Below are 19,733 nucleotides of genomic sequence, written 5' to 3'. Positions count from 1 at the left end.
TTTTGTTGAATAAATGAGAGAGAACCATTGATCAAGTAAGCAAGAATTAGGAAAGCCACTATTGATAGACAGAGGATGTCAAGGTACAGTCTAAAACACACAGGCTGATTGAAAAGGATTAAGAAGTCAAAAAATGGTATAGGTAACAGGAATTCAGATTCTACAAAAGACTAGGTAAAATGAAAGAGCAGAACTAGATAAAACATCAGCTTTCTACTGAAAATAATTCTCATACATACTTCATATATTCTAGAGCCAGAGCTTATTTTAAACAGAGCTTTTTTTATAAGTGGAAGCAGGCAAATATAACTTCTGTGGGGTGAAATAAAAATGAGTTCCTGACAAGGAGAGGGAATCTACATTCCATTCAAATTACTGGGTACTTATGTGTTCAGCCCTAAGCAGTAGTGACTTATAACTGTCTATGCCCACAAAATACAATTTAAGTTCACAAATTTGCAAATAAGTAAGCAGAAATGTTATACAGCAACGCAGCTACCAAAAGCATGATTAAAAGTACTTCCAGAGCAACATCAGCATAATTATCTCTATAATCAGCAGCAGAGGAAATGCACTAAAGCCAAGTTTTATTTTTCTCAGATTCATGGGACTGTGGAATTTACCCACACAACAGAATCAGTAGCATGAAATTATATTTTACACATAAATCAGTCATTGTGCACTCTAAAATTATACAGAAACCAATGAGTGTAAAAAACATACTTTATAACAATAGCTATGAAAAGAAACTAGTGGTATTTTTCAACATCAGTAAAATGGATCATATTCCAATTTTGTATTATTTCTAAAATTAAAGCATTGCATCAAGAGTTCCAGTTTTATTTTATTTTTTATTTTTTCACAATGGAAAACATTTTATTTAAATAAAATGAGGATAATATTTTACTGGGGAATACATCCAACAATTCATTTTCTCTCCATATCTACATCCAATAGTAGTGTTTTATAGGGCCAATTTTAAACAAACACAAATTCTTAAAAAATAATGGAAGCCATGTTTTGCTCAGGGATACTATTATCCACATACCATACAGGTTATATTATAGCAGATACTAGTCTGCTAAATTTCAGATGGCAGAATGCTAAGCAGTGAGTTGGGTATTGTCCAGCTAGTTGTTTCTTGTCATCCTGGAGAATCTGTCAATGTGTAATGATGAGACCATCTTGTCACCACCACTTCTCTTCTCAGAGGTGACTTCACTGTGATAGAACATTCATATTCTTAAGATGCAAGGCCTAGCAAAAAGCCTCCCACAAATCCACTGGATATCACAATGTTCTGTTTGACAAATTCTGTTGCTTCTTCTATTATGTTATTGATTTCAGGTGCTGCCTTATTTGCTCGTTTCTTAATCTGTCTTTTTGCTTTGTTTACATCTTTTTCCACCCTCTTCCAGTCGATCTGCACATAGCCACTGTGACTGGCAATCTGAAGGAGAAGAAAGCCACCACCTACTGCAGTTGCTGCAAGTTTTCCAACTTTCTGGAACAAAAATCCCGCACACCAGCCACTCACTCCACCCATTACAATCTGGGTGGCTACCGAGTATTTTTCTACCATAGGTCCGGAACTGTGGCCAAACACTCGATTCCACCAGTGATGTCTTCTGGCATACTCAGTTAAATCCAACACTTCGTAAGAATCATCATCACTTTCATATTCTTGGGGAGGGGGGTTCCGGGTCGCCATGATACCGCCGGCGGCCTGTACTGAGGCGGTCCCAACCCGCCCGCCTCTCGCCCCTACTTTAAAAACCGCTCTAGGCCCCAAGAGTTCCAGTTTTAAAAGAAGACATGCAAGAAATCATTTTCATTTATAACTCATTCATGAAACTATTTTCTTCTCAGCACAAAGAACAACTCATCTGAAAACAAAGAAGGCACAGACTAGTAGAGTCAATGTCTCAGAGGGAAAAAAAAAAAAAAAAAACTGACCACCAAAATGAGAATTATTTTCATTTTAATAAACATCATTAACAAAGAAAACATTTCTGTATAATAACACGTGTATACCCGTGGTAGATTCATGTTGATGTATGGCAACACCAATACAATACTGTAATTAGCCTCCAATTAAAATAAATAAATTTATAATAAAAAAATAAATAAATATTTAAGAAACAAAATATAAAAATGAGGTTGTTATAGATTTCTCCAGACAGTCAAAGAAGACTTCTGAGCCTAATGCTAATATCTTATTTTCCTTTCCAACATCAGGTGATGAGCTAACATCTTAATTTCTTCCAAATTATATTTTCCTATTTTCAATATAATATTCTTAGTGTTTTATTTTACAATTCTAAAATAATGAGTAAGGCATTAAAAAACAAAAAAAAAGTGGGGAGAAGGAGAGAAAAAAAATGGGAGGTCAAATGAGAGTACTAAATCCCAATCCAATAGTCTACCAAGAAGGACTAACCTCTAGGAAGAATGTAATCTGTATATTTATTCCAGTTATAGGTGTATAGATGGAGATGAGAGAGGAAGAGGGAGATGGAAATAGAAACCGAGAAAAATTATCTATGTAACAAGATTGTTCTAGTTACAATGGTGACCAAGGTTATTTCCAATTCTATGTCAGTTAGAATTGTTATTTTAAGTAAAATATTTACTAAGTTTGCAATATTAAAATATTTAAGGAAATTTAGACTTGCATATATTATACTTATTAAAGTGTAATTTAAGCAATTTATAATGTTATCTTTCAAATAATTTAAACCATTAAAGAGAAATTAAGGTATTCACTGTACAAATGCAAACCAAAATATAAAAAGGTACTAAGTTTGTAAATGACAACATATAAATTTAACAAAGATCTGCAAAGGTGAATGTTAAAATTTGCTAGAATTATGAGCAGAAAAATATGATTGCCAATTAAAATTTAAGGTTTATAAATGAGAGATATAACTTTAAACCAATGAATAGTAATTCTTAAAATTAAAATAATCATCTAATAAATATTTTCTACATGTCTCTCTAGATATTTTTGAAGGGTGGGAATGAAACAAAAAAACCCAATAATCATAATGCATATTATTTTACATAGTAATGTATATTAAAAGAAAGTGGATCACAGTATGATGAGACAAACACAAATTGAACTCTTGACCAGGGAAGGTAAGAGTAAGGAGGTAAGGAGGTGTCATTTAAGAGGGAGTCAAAAATCTGGGGGCAGAGCACTCCTACCATGCATGAGCATAGGAGGGGAGGACTATGTAGGCCAGAGTCAGGATGTGAAGAATTCTTTCTACCAGGTACATTGGAAAACCTTGGAGGGTTCAAGTATGGAACATAGGAGACTTGATACATATTTTAAGAGACCATCTTAGTTGCTATGGTAGAGAGACAAAATGGAAGCATGGAAGGCCTGCTGAAGGGCTATTCTATTTCACTGAAGAGGTGACATTGTCTTATGCTGGAAGGGAATTAGAGTATTTGGATGTATGACATCAGGTAACGTTGACAGAATGTGCTGATTTTCACTGAGAATTGGGTGATGAGGTATACACAAGCAAAAGGGTAAGATCAAGAATGAATCCTAAAAAGGAAAAACTGAATACTAGAGTTTTGGAAGAATCTGAAAGAGACAATGTTATTTACTGAAATGGAGATGGCTAGAAGTACACAGGCTTGAGGGTGGAAAATCCTCCTTTGAGGATGTCTGAGGCCCAAAAAAGGTGCCCTTTTCATTATAGGGGACTGGAATGCAAAAGTAGGAAGTCAAGAAACAACTGAAGTAACAGGCAAATTTGGCCTTGGAATACGGAATGAAGCAGGGCAAAGACTAATAGAGTTTTGCCAAGAAAATGCACTGGTTATAGCAAACACCCTCTTCCAACAACACAAGAGAAGACTCTATACATGGACATCACCAGATGGTCAACACCAAAATCAGATTGATTATATTCTTTGCAGCCAAAGATGGAGAAGCTCTATAGAGTCAACAAAAACAAGACCAGGAGATGACTGTGCCTCAGATCATGAACTCCTTATGGCCAAATTCAGGTTGAAATTGAAGAAAGTAGGGAAAACTGCTAGACCATTCAGGTATGACCTAAATCAAATCCCTTATGATTATACAGTGGAAGTGAGAAATAGATTTAAGGGCCTAGATCTGATAGATAGAGTGCCTGATGAACTACGGACAGAGGTTCATGACATTGTACAGGAGACAGGGATCAAGACCATCCTCATGGAAAAGAAATGCAAAAAAGCAAACTGGCTGTCTGGGGAGGGCTTACAAATAGCTCTGAAAAGAAGAGAAGCAAAAAGCAAAGGAGAAAAGGAAAGATAAGCATCTGAATGCAGAGTTCCAAAGAATAGCAAGAAGAGATAAGAAAGCCTTCTCCAGAGATCAATGCAAAGAAATAGAGGACAAGAACAGAATAGGAAAGACTAGAGATCTCTTCAAGAAAATTAGAGATACCAAGGGAACATTTCATGCAAAGATGGGCTCAATAAAGGACAGAAATGATATGAACCTAACAGGAGCAGAAGATATTAAGAAGAGGTGGCAAGAATACACAGAAGAACTGTACAAAAAAGATCTTCATGACCCAGATAATCATGATGGTGTGATCACTCATCTAGAGCCAGACATCCTGGAATGTGAAGTCAAGTGGGCCTTAGAAAGCATCACTACGAACAAAGCTAGTGGAGGTGATGGAATTCCATTTGAGTTATTTCAAATTCTGAAAGATGATGCTGTGAAAGTGCTGCACTCAATATGCCAGCACATTTGGAAAACTCAGCAGTGGCCACAGGACTGGAAAAGGTCAGTTTTCATTCCAATCCCAAATAAAGGCAATGCCAAAGAATGCTCAAACTACCTCACAATTGCACTCATCTCACACACTAGTAAAGTAATGCTCTAAATTCTCCAAGCCAGGCTTCAGCAATGCATGAACTGTGAAATTCCAGATGTTCAAGTTGGTTTTAGAAAAGGCAGAGGAACCAGAGATCAAATTGCCAATATCAGCTGGATCATGGAAAAAGCAAGAGAATTCCAGAAAAACATCTATTTCTGCTTTATTGACTGTGCCAAAGCCTTTGACTGTGAGGATCACAAAAAACTTTGGAAAATTCTGACAGAGATGGAAATACCAGACCACCTGACCTGCCTCTTGAGAAACCTATATGCAGGTCAGGAAGCAACAGTTAGAACTGGACATGGAACAACAGACTGGTTCCAAATAGGAAAAGGAGTACGTCAAGGCTGTATATTGTCACCCTGCTTATTTAACTTCTATGCAGACTACATCATGCAAAATGCTGGACTGGAAGAAACACAAGCTGGAATCAAGATTGCTGGGAGAAATCTCAATAACCTCAGATATGCAGATGACACCACCCTTATGGCAGAAAGTGAAGAGGAACTAAAAAGTCTCTTGATGAAAGTGAAAGAGGAGAGTGAAAAAGTTGGCTTAAAGCTCAACATTCAGAAAATGAAGATCATGACATCTGGTCCCATCACTTCATGGGAAATAGATGGGGAAACAGTGGAAACAGTGTCAGACTTTATTTTTTGGGCTCCAAAATCACTGTAGATGGTGATTGCAGCCATGAAATTAAAAGATGCTTACTCCTTGGAAGAAAAGTTATGACCAGCCTAGATAGCATATTGAAAAGCAGGGACATTACTTTGCCGACTAAGGTCCGTCTAGTCAAGCTATGGTTTTTCCAGTGGTCATGTATGGATGTGAGAGTTAGACTGTGAAGAAAGCTGAGTGCCAAAGAATTGATGCTTTTGAACTGTGGTGTTGGAGAAGACTCTTGAGTGTCCCTTGGACTGCAAGGACATCCAACCAGTCCATTCTGAAGATCAGCCTTGGGATTTCTTTAGAGGGAATGATGCTGAAGCTGAAACTCCAGTACTTTGGCCACCTGATGTGAAGAGTTGACTCATTGGAAAAGACTCTGTTGCTGGGAGGAATTGGGGGCAGGAGGAGAAGGGGACGACAGAGGATGAGATGGCTGGATGGCATCACTGACTCGATGGACATGAGTCTGAGTGAACTCCGGGAGTTGGTGATGGACAGGGAGGCCTGGCGTGCTGCGATTCATGGGGTCGCAAAGAGTCAGACACAACTGAGTAACTGAACTGAACTGAGGTATATATTTAGACATCTCAGTAGAGATGTAAGGTATGCGGCTGGATATATACGTTATGTATGGCTCTGTGGAAGTCAGGGCAGCAGAAATATACTTGAGACTTATAACTGTTTATTTGGTTCTTAGTTTTAATATGCTTCAAATTCATTTGTATCAGTTTCGTCATAAGCCTAAAGTGTAATTGTCAAACGTAATTTTGATTTCAGTTCAGTGTAGTTCAGTCACTCAGTCGTGTCTGACCCTTTGTGACTATGATGGCTACTCCATTTCTTCTAACTTATTTAACTTATGTATAACTTATTTAAGCTTATTTAACTTATACGCAGAGTACATGATGGGAAACGTTGGGCTGGATGAAGCACAAGTTGGAATCAAGATTGCTGGGAGATTTCAAAGATTTCAAAATGCAGTACTTGGATGCAGTCTCAAAAATGACATAATGATCTCTGTTCGTTTCCAAGACAAACCATTCAATATTATGGTAATCCAAGTCTATGCCCCAACCAGTAACGCTGAGGAAGCTGAATGGTTCTAAGAAAACCTACAAGACCTCCTAGAACTAACATCCCAAAAAAGATGTCCTTTGCATTATAGGGGACTGGAATGCAAAAGTAGGAAGTCAAGAAATACCTGGAGTTACAGGAAAATTTGGCCTTGGAGTACAGAATGAAGCAGGGCAAAGGCTAATAGTTTTTGCCAAGAGAACACACTGGTCATAGCAAACACTCTCTTCCAACAACACAAGAAAAGACTCTACACATGGACATCACCAGATGGTCAATACTGAAATCAGATTGATTATATTCTTTGCAGCCAAAGATGGAGAAGTTCTATACATTCAGAAAAAAGAAGACCACGAGCTGACTATGGCTTAGATCATGAACTCCTTACTGCCAAATTCAGACTTAATTTGAAGAAAATAGGGAAAACCAGTAGACCATTCAGGTATGATCTAAATCAAATCCCTTATGATTATACAGTGGAAATGAGAAATAGACTGAGGGGTTCAGATCTGATAGGCAGAGTGCCTGAAGAACTATGGACAGAGGTTCATGACCGGAGGTTTGGACTGGAGGCAGGGATCGAGACCATCCCCAAGAAAAAGAAATGCAAAAAGGCAAAATGGTTGTCTGAGGAGGTCTTAACAAATAGCTGTGAAAAGAAGAGAAGCAAAAGGCAAAGGAGAAAAGGAAAGATATACCCATTTGAATGCAGAGTTCCAAAGAAAAGTAAGGAGAGATAAGAAAGCCTTCCTCAGTGATCAATGCAAAGAAGTAGAGGAAAACAACAGAATGGGAAAGACTAGGGATCTCTTCAAGAAAATTAGAGATACCAAGGGAACTTTGATTTACCATAGCCATAATTGTGATTTAAAAAAAAACAAAAACACTGATGTTAGTATTAAACCCTAAAAAGGTAGTATTTTTCTATTATGCCAATGTTTTAGTGTTGAAAACTTACTAGAGATCATTTAGTTATAATTCTTTGGAAATAAAAATATAAAATAGAATATTATTATTGTACTCTATCATTCACCTTTCTCAAGAGGAAATTTCCATTTTTCTAATATCTAGGAAATAGAAACCATGCCAGCAAATCACACTGACATAAATAGTATTATAACATTTATTCATTAAAAAATGCCTGTTGAGTAATTAGTTACTATGTGCCTGGGATTCAACAAGGCTCTCAGTTCAGTTCAGTTGCTCAGTTAGGTCCAACTCTTTGTGACCCCCATGGACTGCAGCACACCAGACTTCCCTGTCATCACCAACTCCCAGAACCTCAAACTCAATCCAACCATCTCATCCTCTGTCATCCCCTTCTCCTCCTGTCTTCAATCTTTCCCAGCATCAGGGTCTTTTCCAATGAGTTAGTTCTTTGCATCAGGTGACCAAAGTATTGGAATTTCAGCTTCAGCATCAGTCCTTCCAATGAATACTGGGACTGATTTCCTTTAGGATGGACTGGTTGGATGTCCTTGCAGTCCAAGAGACTCTCAAGAGTCTTCTCCAACACCACAGTTCAAAAGCTTCAATTCTTCATCACTCAGCATTCTTTATAGTCCAACTCTCACAAAGATAAAAGATAATAAAATGAGAGAAAAAATATGATGATAGAGTAAGTAGAGTATACCATGACATCACAGAAAAGGGAGAAAAATACACCATCAAAGAATCAGAGACTTTCACAATGAGTTAATGTTTAGATGGAATTCTGAATAATGAGTTAACGTAGGTTATGACTCAATCAGTCAAACTGCAGAAAAACAAAAACCATAGAAATGATGAAGAAGATAATAATTGGCAACCAGCAAGTGATCAGATGATTGACATACTGGAATATAAGGATATGGGAAGATATGAGATAGGAAGGAAGAAGGTCTTCATTCCCACATATCTTTTAGGATATGAAAGGGAAGATTTCTTCCAAAGGGTGCTGGGGAGTTTTGAAGGGCTTTTTTTGTTTGTTTGGTTTTGGTTTTTTTAAAGAGAATGACACAGGAGGAGTAAGACTGAAATGGACCAAGACTGGAGGCAAGGAGGTGATTTTAAGGGCTACGATAATAACTAATTTGGTAAGAAATAATGAGAACAACAAAAATTGAAAATTAGAAAGAAACTCAGAGATAAACTCCAGGTTTACAATATCACTTCTGGGAATAACAGATTTATGAATGTTAATTTAAAAAATAAACATAATAGAAACATTTCCTGGGAACTGTGTTGCTCAGTTTTTGAAATAGTCAGCATTATCTTTAATGTCTTCCCAACCACAACCTTTGGTTACAATTAATTGGATAAAAATAATCTTCTGAAATAAATGCAGCTAGGACATTGGCTGGACAGACTATATGACTTGGGTGGTCTGGCTTTAACAGATGAGTTAATCCAATCACATTAGAGATTGAGAGATTGTTACTAGTGAGCTGTAGACTTTATACCTGGAAGAGTTTGTATCGTTAGGTTCTGGGGTGGATATTTTCAGACTTGTGCAAACTGATGACTAAGCCAACTTTTAGAGATAAAAAAGAAAGTGAGATAATATTCATGCAGTCCCAGAGAGACTGTTCATGCAGCTCAGCTCCCAGCCTGAACTGGCTCATTCTGCTGGTTCTGAGTCAGCTAATCCTTTCACTCCTATCCTTGGATTTTGTGAGGTCCTTTAACACTTTATAATTAATATTCTCTGTTATTTGATCTAGTTCACATACATTTGTTGCTTGCAACTAAAAGAACACTGGGTGAAAAATGCAAGAAATCAATAGTCAAACACACAAGATGCTATGCAGTTAGGATTTCCTTTTATTTTATGTACAAAAGAAAATCCAGCTTCTTTGTGAATACCTAGTTAATAAAATATATATTTTTGGATACACTATTTTATTTTTAGAATTTTAGGTATCAAGTATTAGCAGTTTCTTAATATTATGATGAAATTATCAAAGCATGAACTATGCCTATTGCTTCCTTTTTTTCCTCATCCCCAAACCTCCTATCTTTAGCAGTATGCCTTAGAAAGTTTTAAAGTTTGTTATCTGAATCTTCCTCTATTTCAACATATTAATAGAAGTAGCTTCTCACTAAAAGAAGCAAAAGCCCCTTTATCTCAATAAAGTTGTCTCCATTTATCAAATATCACTTAAGAATTTTCTATTAATAGTGTATGTCTCACGTATCTGGTTTTGGCCAAAATGTAGCTGACATTTCAACTTTGTATCATAACATTGGTATGAAATGCTGTGAAGGGGCACTTAGCTTTCCGAGCAAAGTAGGGTTCAGTTTCATATTCAATGTCACCAATGCCTTTGCTGAAGAAAGGAATGAATGAAATGCAGTGGGTAACCAGATGGAAGGGGCACTGATCAAAATGTTCAAAATGTTTATATGTATTCAATTTGGTACTGTTATAAATAATGCAACATTTGATGTAAAAGGGTATTCTATAAAGGTACTAATCTCCTCCAAGTTTCATAGATAAATCTAGGGTCTATCAGATATATACATATATTCTTTAAATAGTGTGTGTCCCTTTTTATCCTATTCTTTAGGTACAGTTTATTTAAAAACAAACAAAAAATACAACTGAGCAGATCTCAAAATCCATAGCAATAAGGGCTTATAGATTGTACTCAGTTATAGACTTTCCACAGTGATTTTCACTACTTTAAAATTTTTACTACTTTCACGACTTCTTAATTTTAAAATCTGTAAAAATTTTGAGTGGGAATGAAATTGGGTGAGAAAATTTTGACTTAGAATAGTACTATAGTGACAAATGTGTGAAATATAAACTACAACTTATCAATATTATGACAAAGATCCTCTTCAATTACAATGGTTCCTAAACTCACATTTCCTTGCTTCAAATCATTGTTCTATCCTAATGTCTTATTCTGGTTCTCAATGACCTTGAAAAATATCATATTTATCTTTCAATCATCACTTCCTAGCTGGATATTTCACCAAAGAAGAGTGCAACTAAGAAGGCCCAAAGTTTTGAAATATTTTCAGTGCATTTTTCTATCTTGGAAATTAAATTACTTTCTTGTTGCTTTTCATTCTTTAAGAATTATTTTAGGGAAGACCATGAGGGAACCTCTAGGACTAAAAGTTCATTGCTGAACTTTGAACTTCAAATTGAAACTACAAAAATCATAGCTAAGCAGACTTTCAAAAGATTAAAAAAGTTTTCTCTTGAAGCAATCAAAGGAGAATTTATATCTATCAAGAAACAAACTTTAGATGATAGATCATGATATCAGAACAAAGAGCAGTAAAGTAACTGACATACAAATAGATTTAGGCATATTGAATCAACTCAGGTTGATTAGAGAAACTGATCATCTTCGAGAAATTCCCTGCTTTTTCCTGTGTAGTCTTGGCAAGCCACAATGCCCTCAGAGAAACGCCATGTTACCAGGTGCTACGGTTCCCACAACTCAACACCATAATCAATGACCAGAGAGGCTGTCTAGATGAATAAACATGAGAGCATCCTCAGCAGCTCTGGCACAGTCCAGTCTGAAATACAATACATGTACTCAAAATTGGTGTCCAGGACAATGGACACCAATGGCTACATATACATACACACACATTATTTGACATGGAAAAACAGACTGGTTCCAAATAGGAAAAGGAGTACGTCAAGGCTGTACATTGTCACCCTGCTTATTTAACTTCTATGCAGAGTACATCATGAGAAATGCTAGGCTGGAAGAAGCACAAGCTGGAATCAAGATTGCAGGGAGAAATCTCAATAACCTCAGATATACAGATGACACCACCCTTATGGCAGAAAGTGAAGAGGAACTAAAAAGTCTCTTGATGAAAGTGAAAGAGGAGAGTGAAAAAGTTGGCTTAAAGCTCAACATTCAGAAAACGAAGATCATGGCATTTGGTCCCATCACTTCATGGGAAATAGATGGGGAAACAGTGGAAACAGTGTCGGACTTTATTTTGGGGGGCTCCAAAATCACTGCAGATGGTGATTGCAGCCATGAAATTAAAAGATGCTTACTCCTTGGAAGGAAAGTTATGACCAACCTAGATAGCATATTCAAAAGCAGAGACATTACTTTGCCAACAAAGGTCTGTCTAGTCAAGGCTATGTTTTTTCCAGTATGGATGTGAAAGTTCGACTGTGAAGAAAGCTGAGCACCAAAGAATTGATGCTTTTGAACTGTGGTGTTGGAGAGGACTCTTGAGAGTCCCTTGGACTGCAAGGAGATCCAACCAGTCCATCCTAAAGGACATCAGTCCTGGGTGTTCATTGGAAGGACTGATGCTAAAGCTGAAACTCCAGTACTTTGACCACCTCATGAGAAGAGTTGACTCATTGGAAAAGACCCTGAAGGGGACGACAGAGGATGAGATGGCTGGATGGCATCACCAACTCGATGGACATGAGTTTGGGTAAACTCCTGGAGTTGGTGATGGACAGGGAGGCCTGGCATGCTGCGATTCATGGGGTCGCAAAGAGTTGGACATTACTGAGTGACTTAACTGAACTGATCTGAAGTTCTCTTATAAGACTCACAACTTGAAAAACTCATGTATTCTTTGTTGTAGCTCAGTACTATAATATAAGGTAACATCTAGGAAAGAAAGCATTAGCAAAGTGTGCTGTTTAGTCACATCACTAAATTAGGCAAGTAATAAAAGACAAGCAAAGTCAGATTTTCAGATCTGTTCCTCAAGTTCATTTTCATACATCGTTAAAGCAAACTCTTCAGTGAAAATATGAGTATTATAAATATAGTAGGCATCTTAGCATGTGTAGAATACACTATAAGAATCAAATGTCAAAGCACTTAAAAATCATCAATTATTATGACAAAGCTAACAGCTTTACTTATTTCCACATCAGATTAGCTGAAGAGAAACATGAAACAAGGTAAATGTATCATCCATTCTGAATTATCTATCCAGCACTCCTCACTGAGTCAGCATAACTTCTAAATTTTAATCTAACATAGTCAGATATTTAATATTACACATAAACTATAATTTTAAATCTCAGATTCTTATTGTACTTTACAAATAGAGTTTAATTGTATATTCCAAACTACTCAAGTACCATATTAAAAATTACTTTTAGATATCAGCTAAAGACTTTTTATATTCCCCTGAGTGACTTCATTAGAGAAAATTAAAAATAAATATTTTTTAAAGTCATATATGGTTCCCTACCAATGCTTGACAATTTTATGTTTTTTTTTAATATCAGTAAATACTAATTTATCAATCATGCAGTATTTGTAAAACACAGACCCTAAAACCTAGGTGGAAAGTAGAAGGAGAAAGAATTTAAAATAAGGATCTTCCAGTAAAGCACTTAAATATGTACATATGTACTTTATAGATGAAAATACAAAGTTTGATCTGAAACAGTTATAGAGAAATCAGCAACAGAGAATAATTATTTGATGTGATATAAGGTTTAAAAAAATCTCTGCTGGGACAATTAAGCTGTAGATGACATTCAGCATCTAGACATTTGACTGACTTTTATAATTTTTTTCACAAATCCTTCCCACTGGCCATCTAGCCACTGTCTCTAAATCCTTTACTCTCTAACTTGCAAGAAAAAAGACAAAGAAGTAAAGGAGGCGAGGGAGGGAGAGAGTGAACAGCACAGAGTGGCCCCAACTAGAACTGAGGACATCTAAGAATATATCAGCTTTTCTCAGACTGTCTCTTTGACCATGCAGAGCACTGTAGTTAGATTCCCTCTCCTGCTTTCAACCAACATTTTCTGGATAATTTACTCACCTAACCCAGATCCCTGAGGTGGCCTCTTATACCTCCTGGTAAATGTAGATGCCCTTGGTAGATAATTTATTTTATTGTCAACATATCTCTACTAAAGTGCAGATCACAAGTATTTTAAGAATCCCATCTTCTTCTTAGTGAGTAAACTCTGTTTCACTAATGTTTTCCAAGGTCTGACGCAGTGCATATATTAATGCTTTTACTTACTTTCATATTCCTTATACTCTCATTTTCCATTTCTATAAAGGCACAATTGCTTGGAGCTAGTTTTATCTTCCCAAAGTTTTATTAACTTCAAGGTCTTTCTATTTAATCTGATTAAATCTGATTAAAGCAACTAAAGTTAACTAAAGCTTTATTTAACCAGGGATAAGTGACATTCAAAACAGGACCTCATTTACCCAAATGAATTCCCATAGTGGGAGGGGGGCAGAGGGCCAGAGAGGGGATAAATGAACCAGTAGAGGTTTGGGTAAATGGCCGATTTTACACAGATTTTACACTTCTCATCAGCTACCACTCCTGCCTTACCAAAGCACACAAACCAAATAAAATGGCAAATAGCAAGAGAATAAACACACAAATCAGGGAATAAATACCTGACAGGCCTTTTGAAGTTCTCTCTAATGTTTAAGGAAGGTAGGATGACTTATTGTAAGAGCAAGTGAGAATGAAAACAACTGTGTTGGATTCTAACTCAACGACTAATCTGTGTAAAGTGATTTATCATCTCAGAACCTCCTCACGTTCAACAACAAATATGTACACAACTAGAAAGCTTTTCCTGCAAACCTGCCATGAAGGCTGAGATGAATCTCTCATGTGAAAAAACCTTTTTCAAGCTAGGAACTCAGTAAAGGTTAAGTTGCTATTAAAATAGATGGAAGAAATTATCTCTCATTTAAAAAGGAAACTTTGACACGGGGAATTTATCATCATTTAATATTAAATAAATATAGCTCTTTATGGCTTTAAAAATATTGTTAAGAGTATAAAGCATATGTCTATGTATTTATTTGTGCTATTATTGACAAAACCAGGGAGTGTTCAAAACAAAAATTTACACACTCAAATAAATATCCATATTTTAAAAATATTTCACTTTAGAATTCTAAGATATTTTATTCCATTTGAATGAAACTAACAGACAGAAAAGCACAGAAATGATATAGCAGACAACCCTTACATATCAAGACTTTAGAAATGCTTCATATTTCCGTATTAACTATAGATCTCTCCTTAGGAAAAAGAATACATATCAGACATACAATTAAAGCCTGTACCCCCTCAGCTCAACCTCCTTTATCTCTTTTTCCAGGGATATCCACTATACTGAAGAGGGAGCATATTATTCCCACAATGATTCTTGCATATTATACAAATATACATGTATTTATAAGCACCATGTAGTATTGTGTCCAAAGTCTGCATAAATAACTTAGTTTTTTTACTTAACATTATATTTGAAATTTATTACTATGGATACATGTAGCTGTCATCCATTTGTTTTCATTGCGAAACAGTCTTCTACTAAAAGAACAAAACAGTTTATTCTCATAAAGAAATCAAGTCATTTCCCACTGTTTTTTCTTCTCGCATTGCAAACAGCTCATGGGCAAGCGTTTTCTCTTTTTAATGAGTGCAATTCAAATGAGCTCAGCTGTAGGAAACTTTCCATGGCACAGTCAAATCTGACAATACTGACCATAAGCCTCACCTCAACAGCTGTCCATACGAACGCAAGATAATTTTATGTATAAATTAATGTTTCTGTAAGAAGTTTCCATGAAAAAAGTTGTCTTCTGTGGTGGGAAATCAAGGGCAAAAGGAAAACAATAATCTCCAAGAAAAAATACACAACACAGTAAATTTGTTTTGGTGGCTCTCCACGTGATGTTTACAGTATCAATGACAATTTGAAAAAAGGCTTTATTTTCTTTTGTGGAAAATGAAACAGACTTGTGAAAAAAAATGTTATTGCTCAACGAAATAGCTCCTTTTAAAAAAAAATATTACTCAGATTGATTATGTCTTTAAAGTGATCAGTAAACAAAAGACTAGTATTTTCTTGAGTATTTAGGATAACTATGATCAGGCTTCTGACAAAAAAGCACTTTTTCTTGAGTTGACTTGCTCCGGAATTGACCTGCTCCAGGCTCTAACTTTTGAACTCACTGCAGACACATAATGGAATTGAACAATTAAGTAATGTTTGGCCAACGGGGGCAGCTAGTTTTCTCTCTTGGATTGATAGGTTATAGAGAAGCAAGGGAAGAAGACTAGAATGATCAATATGAAACTGAAATAGGGTTAGAGACATTAGTGTGAATTCATGCTTAGTTTAATAGAGATAAAGAGGAACATTGTAGTGGAATACTTGCGTGTGTCCTAAGTCACTTCAGTAGTGTCTGACACTTTGCGACCCAAGGACTGCAGCCCACCAGGCTCCTCTGTCCATGGGATTATCTAGGCAAGAATACCTGAGTGGGTAGCCACTTCCTTCTCCAGGGGACCCAGGGATTGAGCCCGACGCTCCTGCCACGTCTCCCGCATTGGCAGGCAGATTGTTTACTGCTGAGCCACTGGGAAAGCCCTGAGTGGGACACTTAAGAATCCTAAAAGGATCCATTTGTCCTAATCCTTGGAACCTATTAATATTATCTTAGTTGGTAAAAGATGTAAGTAAGTTAAGAATCTAGTTGTGGTTGTTTAGTCACTAAGCTGTGTCCAACTCTTGCAATCCATGGACGTAGCCTGCCAGGCTCCTCGGTTCATGGGATTCTCCAGGCAAGAATGCTGGAGTGGGCAGCCTTTTCCTTCTCAAGGGGATCTTCACAACCCAGGGATCCAACCCAAGGCTCCTGCCACGTCTCCTGCAATAGTAGGTGGATTCTTTACCACCGAGCCACCTGGCAAGCCCCTAGCTTATTCTAGTTTATCCTGGGGGCCCTAAATGCAGTCACATGTATCTCTACAAGAGAAAGCAGAGGAAGTTTTGAGACAAAAGACGAGGAGGCAATGATATGACAGAAGCAAAGACTGGAGTGATGTGGCCAAAAGTCAAGGAATACCTGGACCCACGAAAACTGGAAGAGGCAAGGAATGAATTCCCCTCTAGAGTCCTGGAATAGAGCATGGCTCTGCCTCAGTTTTGGGCTTCTAGCTTCCAGACTGTGAGAGAATATATTTCTGGTTTTTTTTTTTTTTTTTTGCTATTCAGTTTATGACAATTTATTATAGCAGTTTCTGGAAATGAATATAGATCTACATATCTATATTATCTATCTATCTAATTTATCTAGACAGATATCTAGATACATTTCTTTGTGGATAGATAGACATTCATAGATAGATAGATTAGCATGCATATATTTAATTACTCTTTCAGGTGAAAGGGCCTAGAAATCATGATACCCTGATAGCAAAGGGAATACTGACCAGACCCTATTTTATATGAAAACATTTTGGAAAGCCTAACTACTAATGACTCACCAATATCACACCAATATAACCAATATAAGTCACCAATATAACATATCTCATCAGTCATATGCACAGAAATTCTGTATATAAGTAAATGCACCTTAAACATTCATTATGTCTGGGCATGCCCGAACATTTACATATTAAAATATGTGCTATATATTACTGCATTAACTTTCTTTTACATTTCTGGAGAAAGAAATGGCAACCCACTCCAGTATTCTTGCCTGGAAAATCCCATGGACAGAGGAACCTTGTGGGCTACAGTCCATGGGATCGCAAGAGTCGGACATGACTTAGCGAATAAACCACCACAGTATTTCTTTTATACTTCAGTTAGAGTGTTACATTGACTTTTAAAAAATTTAGATGAATTATATTTTGTAAGAATTCCACTTATGGAGGTAAAAAAGAGCATCACAATGGAAAGCACTGGATTTATTACAAGTCAGGGCTGTAGGGTCTAGGAAGTCTGAACACCACTGGTCCAGGAGCTTCTGATCTTTTTTTTCCTGCAGTATAGAGACAGCAGGCTGTGATTCCTCAGTTTCTAATCATGCCCTAAGCCTGGCAGTGATAAGTGTGGCAGATGCTGGGGGTGGGTGTTCTGGAAGGGAAAAGAAAATAATATTTTCCAGTCTCTAGATTTTGGTGTTGGCAGTAAAATTATTTGTCCATGACAATCTGCATTTATCTTCTGTGGAAACTGTGCTCAATTTATGGAACTATGCTCACTTTAACTACAAACCTAAGTTATATTGTATAAGTTGCACTGGCATTTCATTTTATTACCAAAAAAATGTATTGATCAATAATATATTTTGAATGATTTCAAATCCAGGTATCAAAAGTCTACTTCTGAGTCTCAGTTCAAAACAAAGTTATACACTCTTCACCTTATGGTAACTGTTAACTTGCTGACTAATAAATGGATGTGATGTATTTAATGAAAGAGGCAACAAAATTAGAGAAAGAATGAAGAGAATAGCAAATTTGAGCTATATTTCACTATAATTTGTTCTGGAACAAATTTAAAATTCTTTAACAAATGATGTAAATTCCATGTGACTAATGTTTTATTAAGGAAAACAGGAATAATAAGTGATCTTTAATTAAAAGTATCTAGGAACAATAAAAGTATCTAGGAAAATATAATAAGGAAATGAAGTGGAACTCTGTTGTGTTTTACCAGCTAAGGACTATTATTACTTTTTAAAAAGTGAGAGAGAATTAGAATATTTGCTTTCCTTTAAATAATAACAATATTAATTCATGACTCCTATAGCCTTAGTTAGGAATTATGAGGTCGGTCATTAAACTAATATTACAATAGGTACTATGATTTATACACAAAGAGACTGCAGGTGCTTTTCATACAATCATAACACTACATTTGCAAAAAAGATATTTCTGCCATTCCAAAGACTTAGTTGGTAAGCTTTTAATTAGCAAAAAATATAAGGAAGCTTAGTTTCTCACAAGAGAAATAAATAGCAAAATTCAATGTCTTTGAGCCATAGCTTGCCTCCACACAAGTAGTGAATCATCCTCTCCCATCTGTCCCAACATGGTTGCATCCTTTAGGAACACATGCCTCTTTGGAAAGAGCACTGTCACATATATTTATTATTCCTCTCATTTATATATAGTTCTAGCTTTGCCACTATATTCAGAGAGCCTTCTGTCCTTTAATGATGTTGAGTAAGCTTTGCTGGAAAGATGCCAGTCACTACCATTCATAAATGGAGATAATATTTGAAGTGACAAGTGAAATATTAATGTATTCTAAGAAAAAAATCAACTTTTAAGATATCTGATGATATATGTAGATACTAGAGAAACAGAGAGATTTTAGCTTCTACAGAAATATGACCGAGATGTCAACTGAGGCCTTTTACATTTTGAGATTTAAGTAATATTGATGGTTACTCCCATATCATGTCCAATGGAAAGTGTAACACATTCCTTGATGTTTTTAAAAATATGGGCATGTTGATTCTCATAACAGCCTCTGCACTTCAAAATTGTTGTCTCACTGAATTTTGAATATGGCCCTTTCCCTCAAAGGGTCTCAAAGCATTATTTATATGACTTATTTGCATGTTTAATAAATAATAGTAATAGGTTAAACAGTAGTTATGCATAATAACAACACAATAAATAGTAGTAATCCGAGTATGAGGCAGTCTTATTCTGAAATGCTATTTTAGCCACTTCCCACATCACTATGAATTTGTTGCCACCAAGCTGACCGGTGTTCTGTTGGGAAGTCTATTACTTTCTCTCCATATCCACAGACCCCAATTAACTTATTATGTAAAGCAATTAACTTGTCTCTGCCTATCCCAAATCAGCCTCAGATCATTTTATCTTAATTTAAGAAAATGAGTCATTAAGATACATTCTGAAGCAAAGACAGTAGCTTTCTATCTGAGATGAGTTTGTGACCTTCTTGGTAAAACAGATAATTTAGTATAAAAACACTTAAAATTTGTAATCCCAAATAAATGGACCAATTATACAATTAGCACTAGACACAGGAGATATAAATTTTGCTCTTTCACAGTTCACAGTCTAGAGGTTTTCCTGGTGGTCCAGTGGTCAAGAAAAAGCCTTACAATGGAGGGGACACCAGTTTGATCCCTAGTTCACAAGGAAAAATCCCCATATGCCTTGAGGCAACTAAGGCCATTGGCTGTAATAACTGAAGCCCACACACCTAGAGTTAGTGCTCTGCAGAAACAGAAGCTCATGGACCACAGCGGCAGAGTAGCCCCCTCTTGCTGCAACTAGAGGAAGACTGTGGGCAGCAACAAAGACCCAGTTCAGCCAAAAAAAAAT

At 36.3% G+C, this 19,733-nt stretch overlaps 2 protein-coding genes across 5 annotated transcripts in view; both read right to left on the bottom strand.

Moving 5' to 3' along the window:
* Positions 1–19,733, bottom strand: part of PPFIA2 (PTPRF interacting protein alpha 2) — a 501,565-nt gene that overhangs the window by 273,729 nt on the left and 208,103 nt on the right. The gene's annotated exons all lie outside the window — the stretch shown is intronic.
* On the bottom strand, positions 855–1,783 carry LOC120858436 (FUN14 domain-containing protein 1). Its single transcript, XM_040234495.1, has one exon. It carries the CDS (start codon positions 1,709–1,711, stop codon positions 1,244–1,246), a length of 468 nt encoding a protein of 155 aa, XP_040090429.1. The 5' UTR covers positions 1,712–1,783; the 3' UTR covers positions 855–1,243.

Source organism: Oryx dammah, unplaced genomic scaffold (genome assembly GCF_014754425.2).
Source record: "Oryx dammah isolate SB20612 unplaced genomic scaffold, SCBI_Odam_1.1 HiC_scaffold_29, whole genome shotgun sequence".
NCBI classification, from domain to species: Eukaryota; Metazoa; Chordata; class Mammalia; order Artiodactyla; family Bovidae; genus Oryx; species Oryx dammah.
The sequence above is the reverse complement of the archived record's forward strand: the minus strand, read 5'-3'. Positions and strand labels throughout refer to the sequence as shown.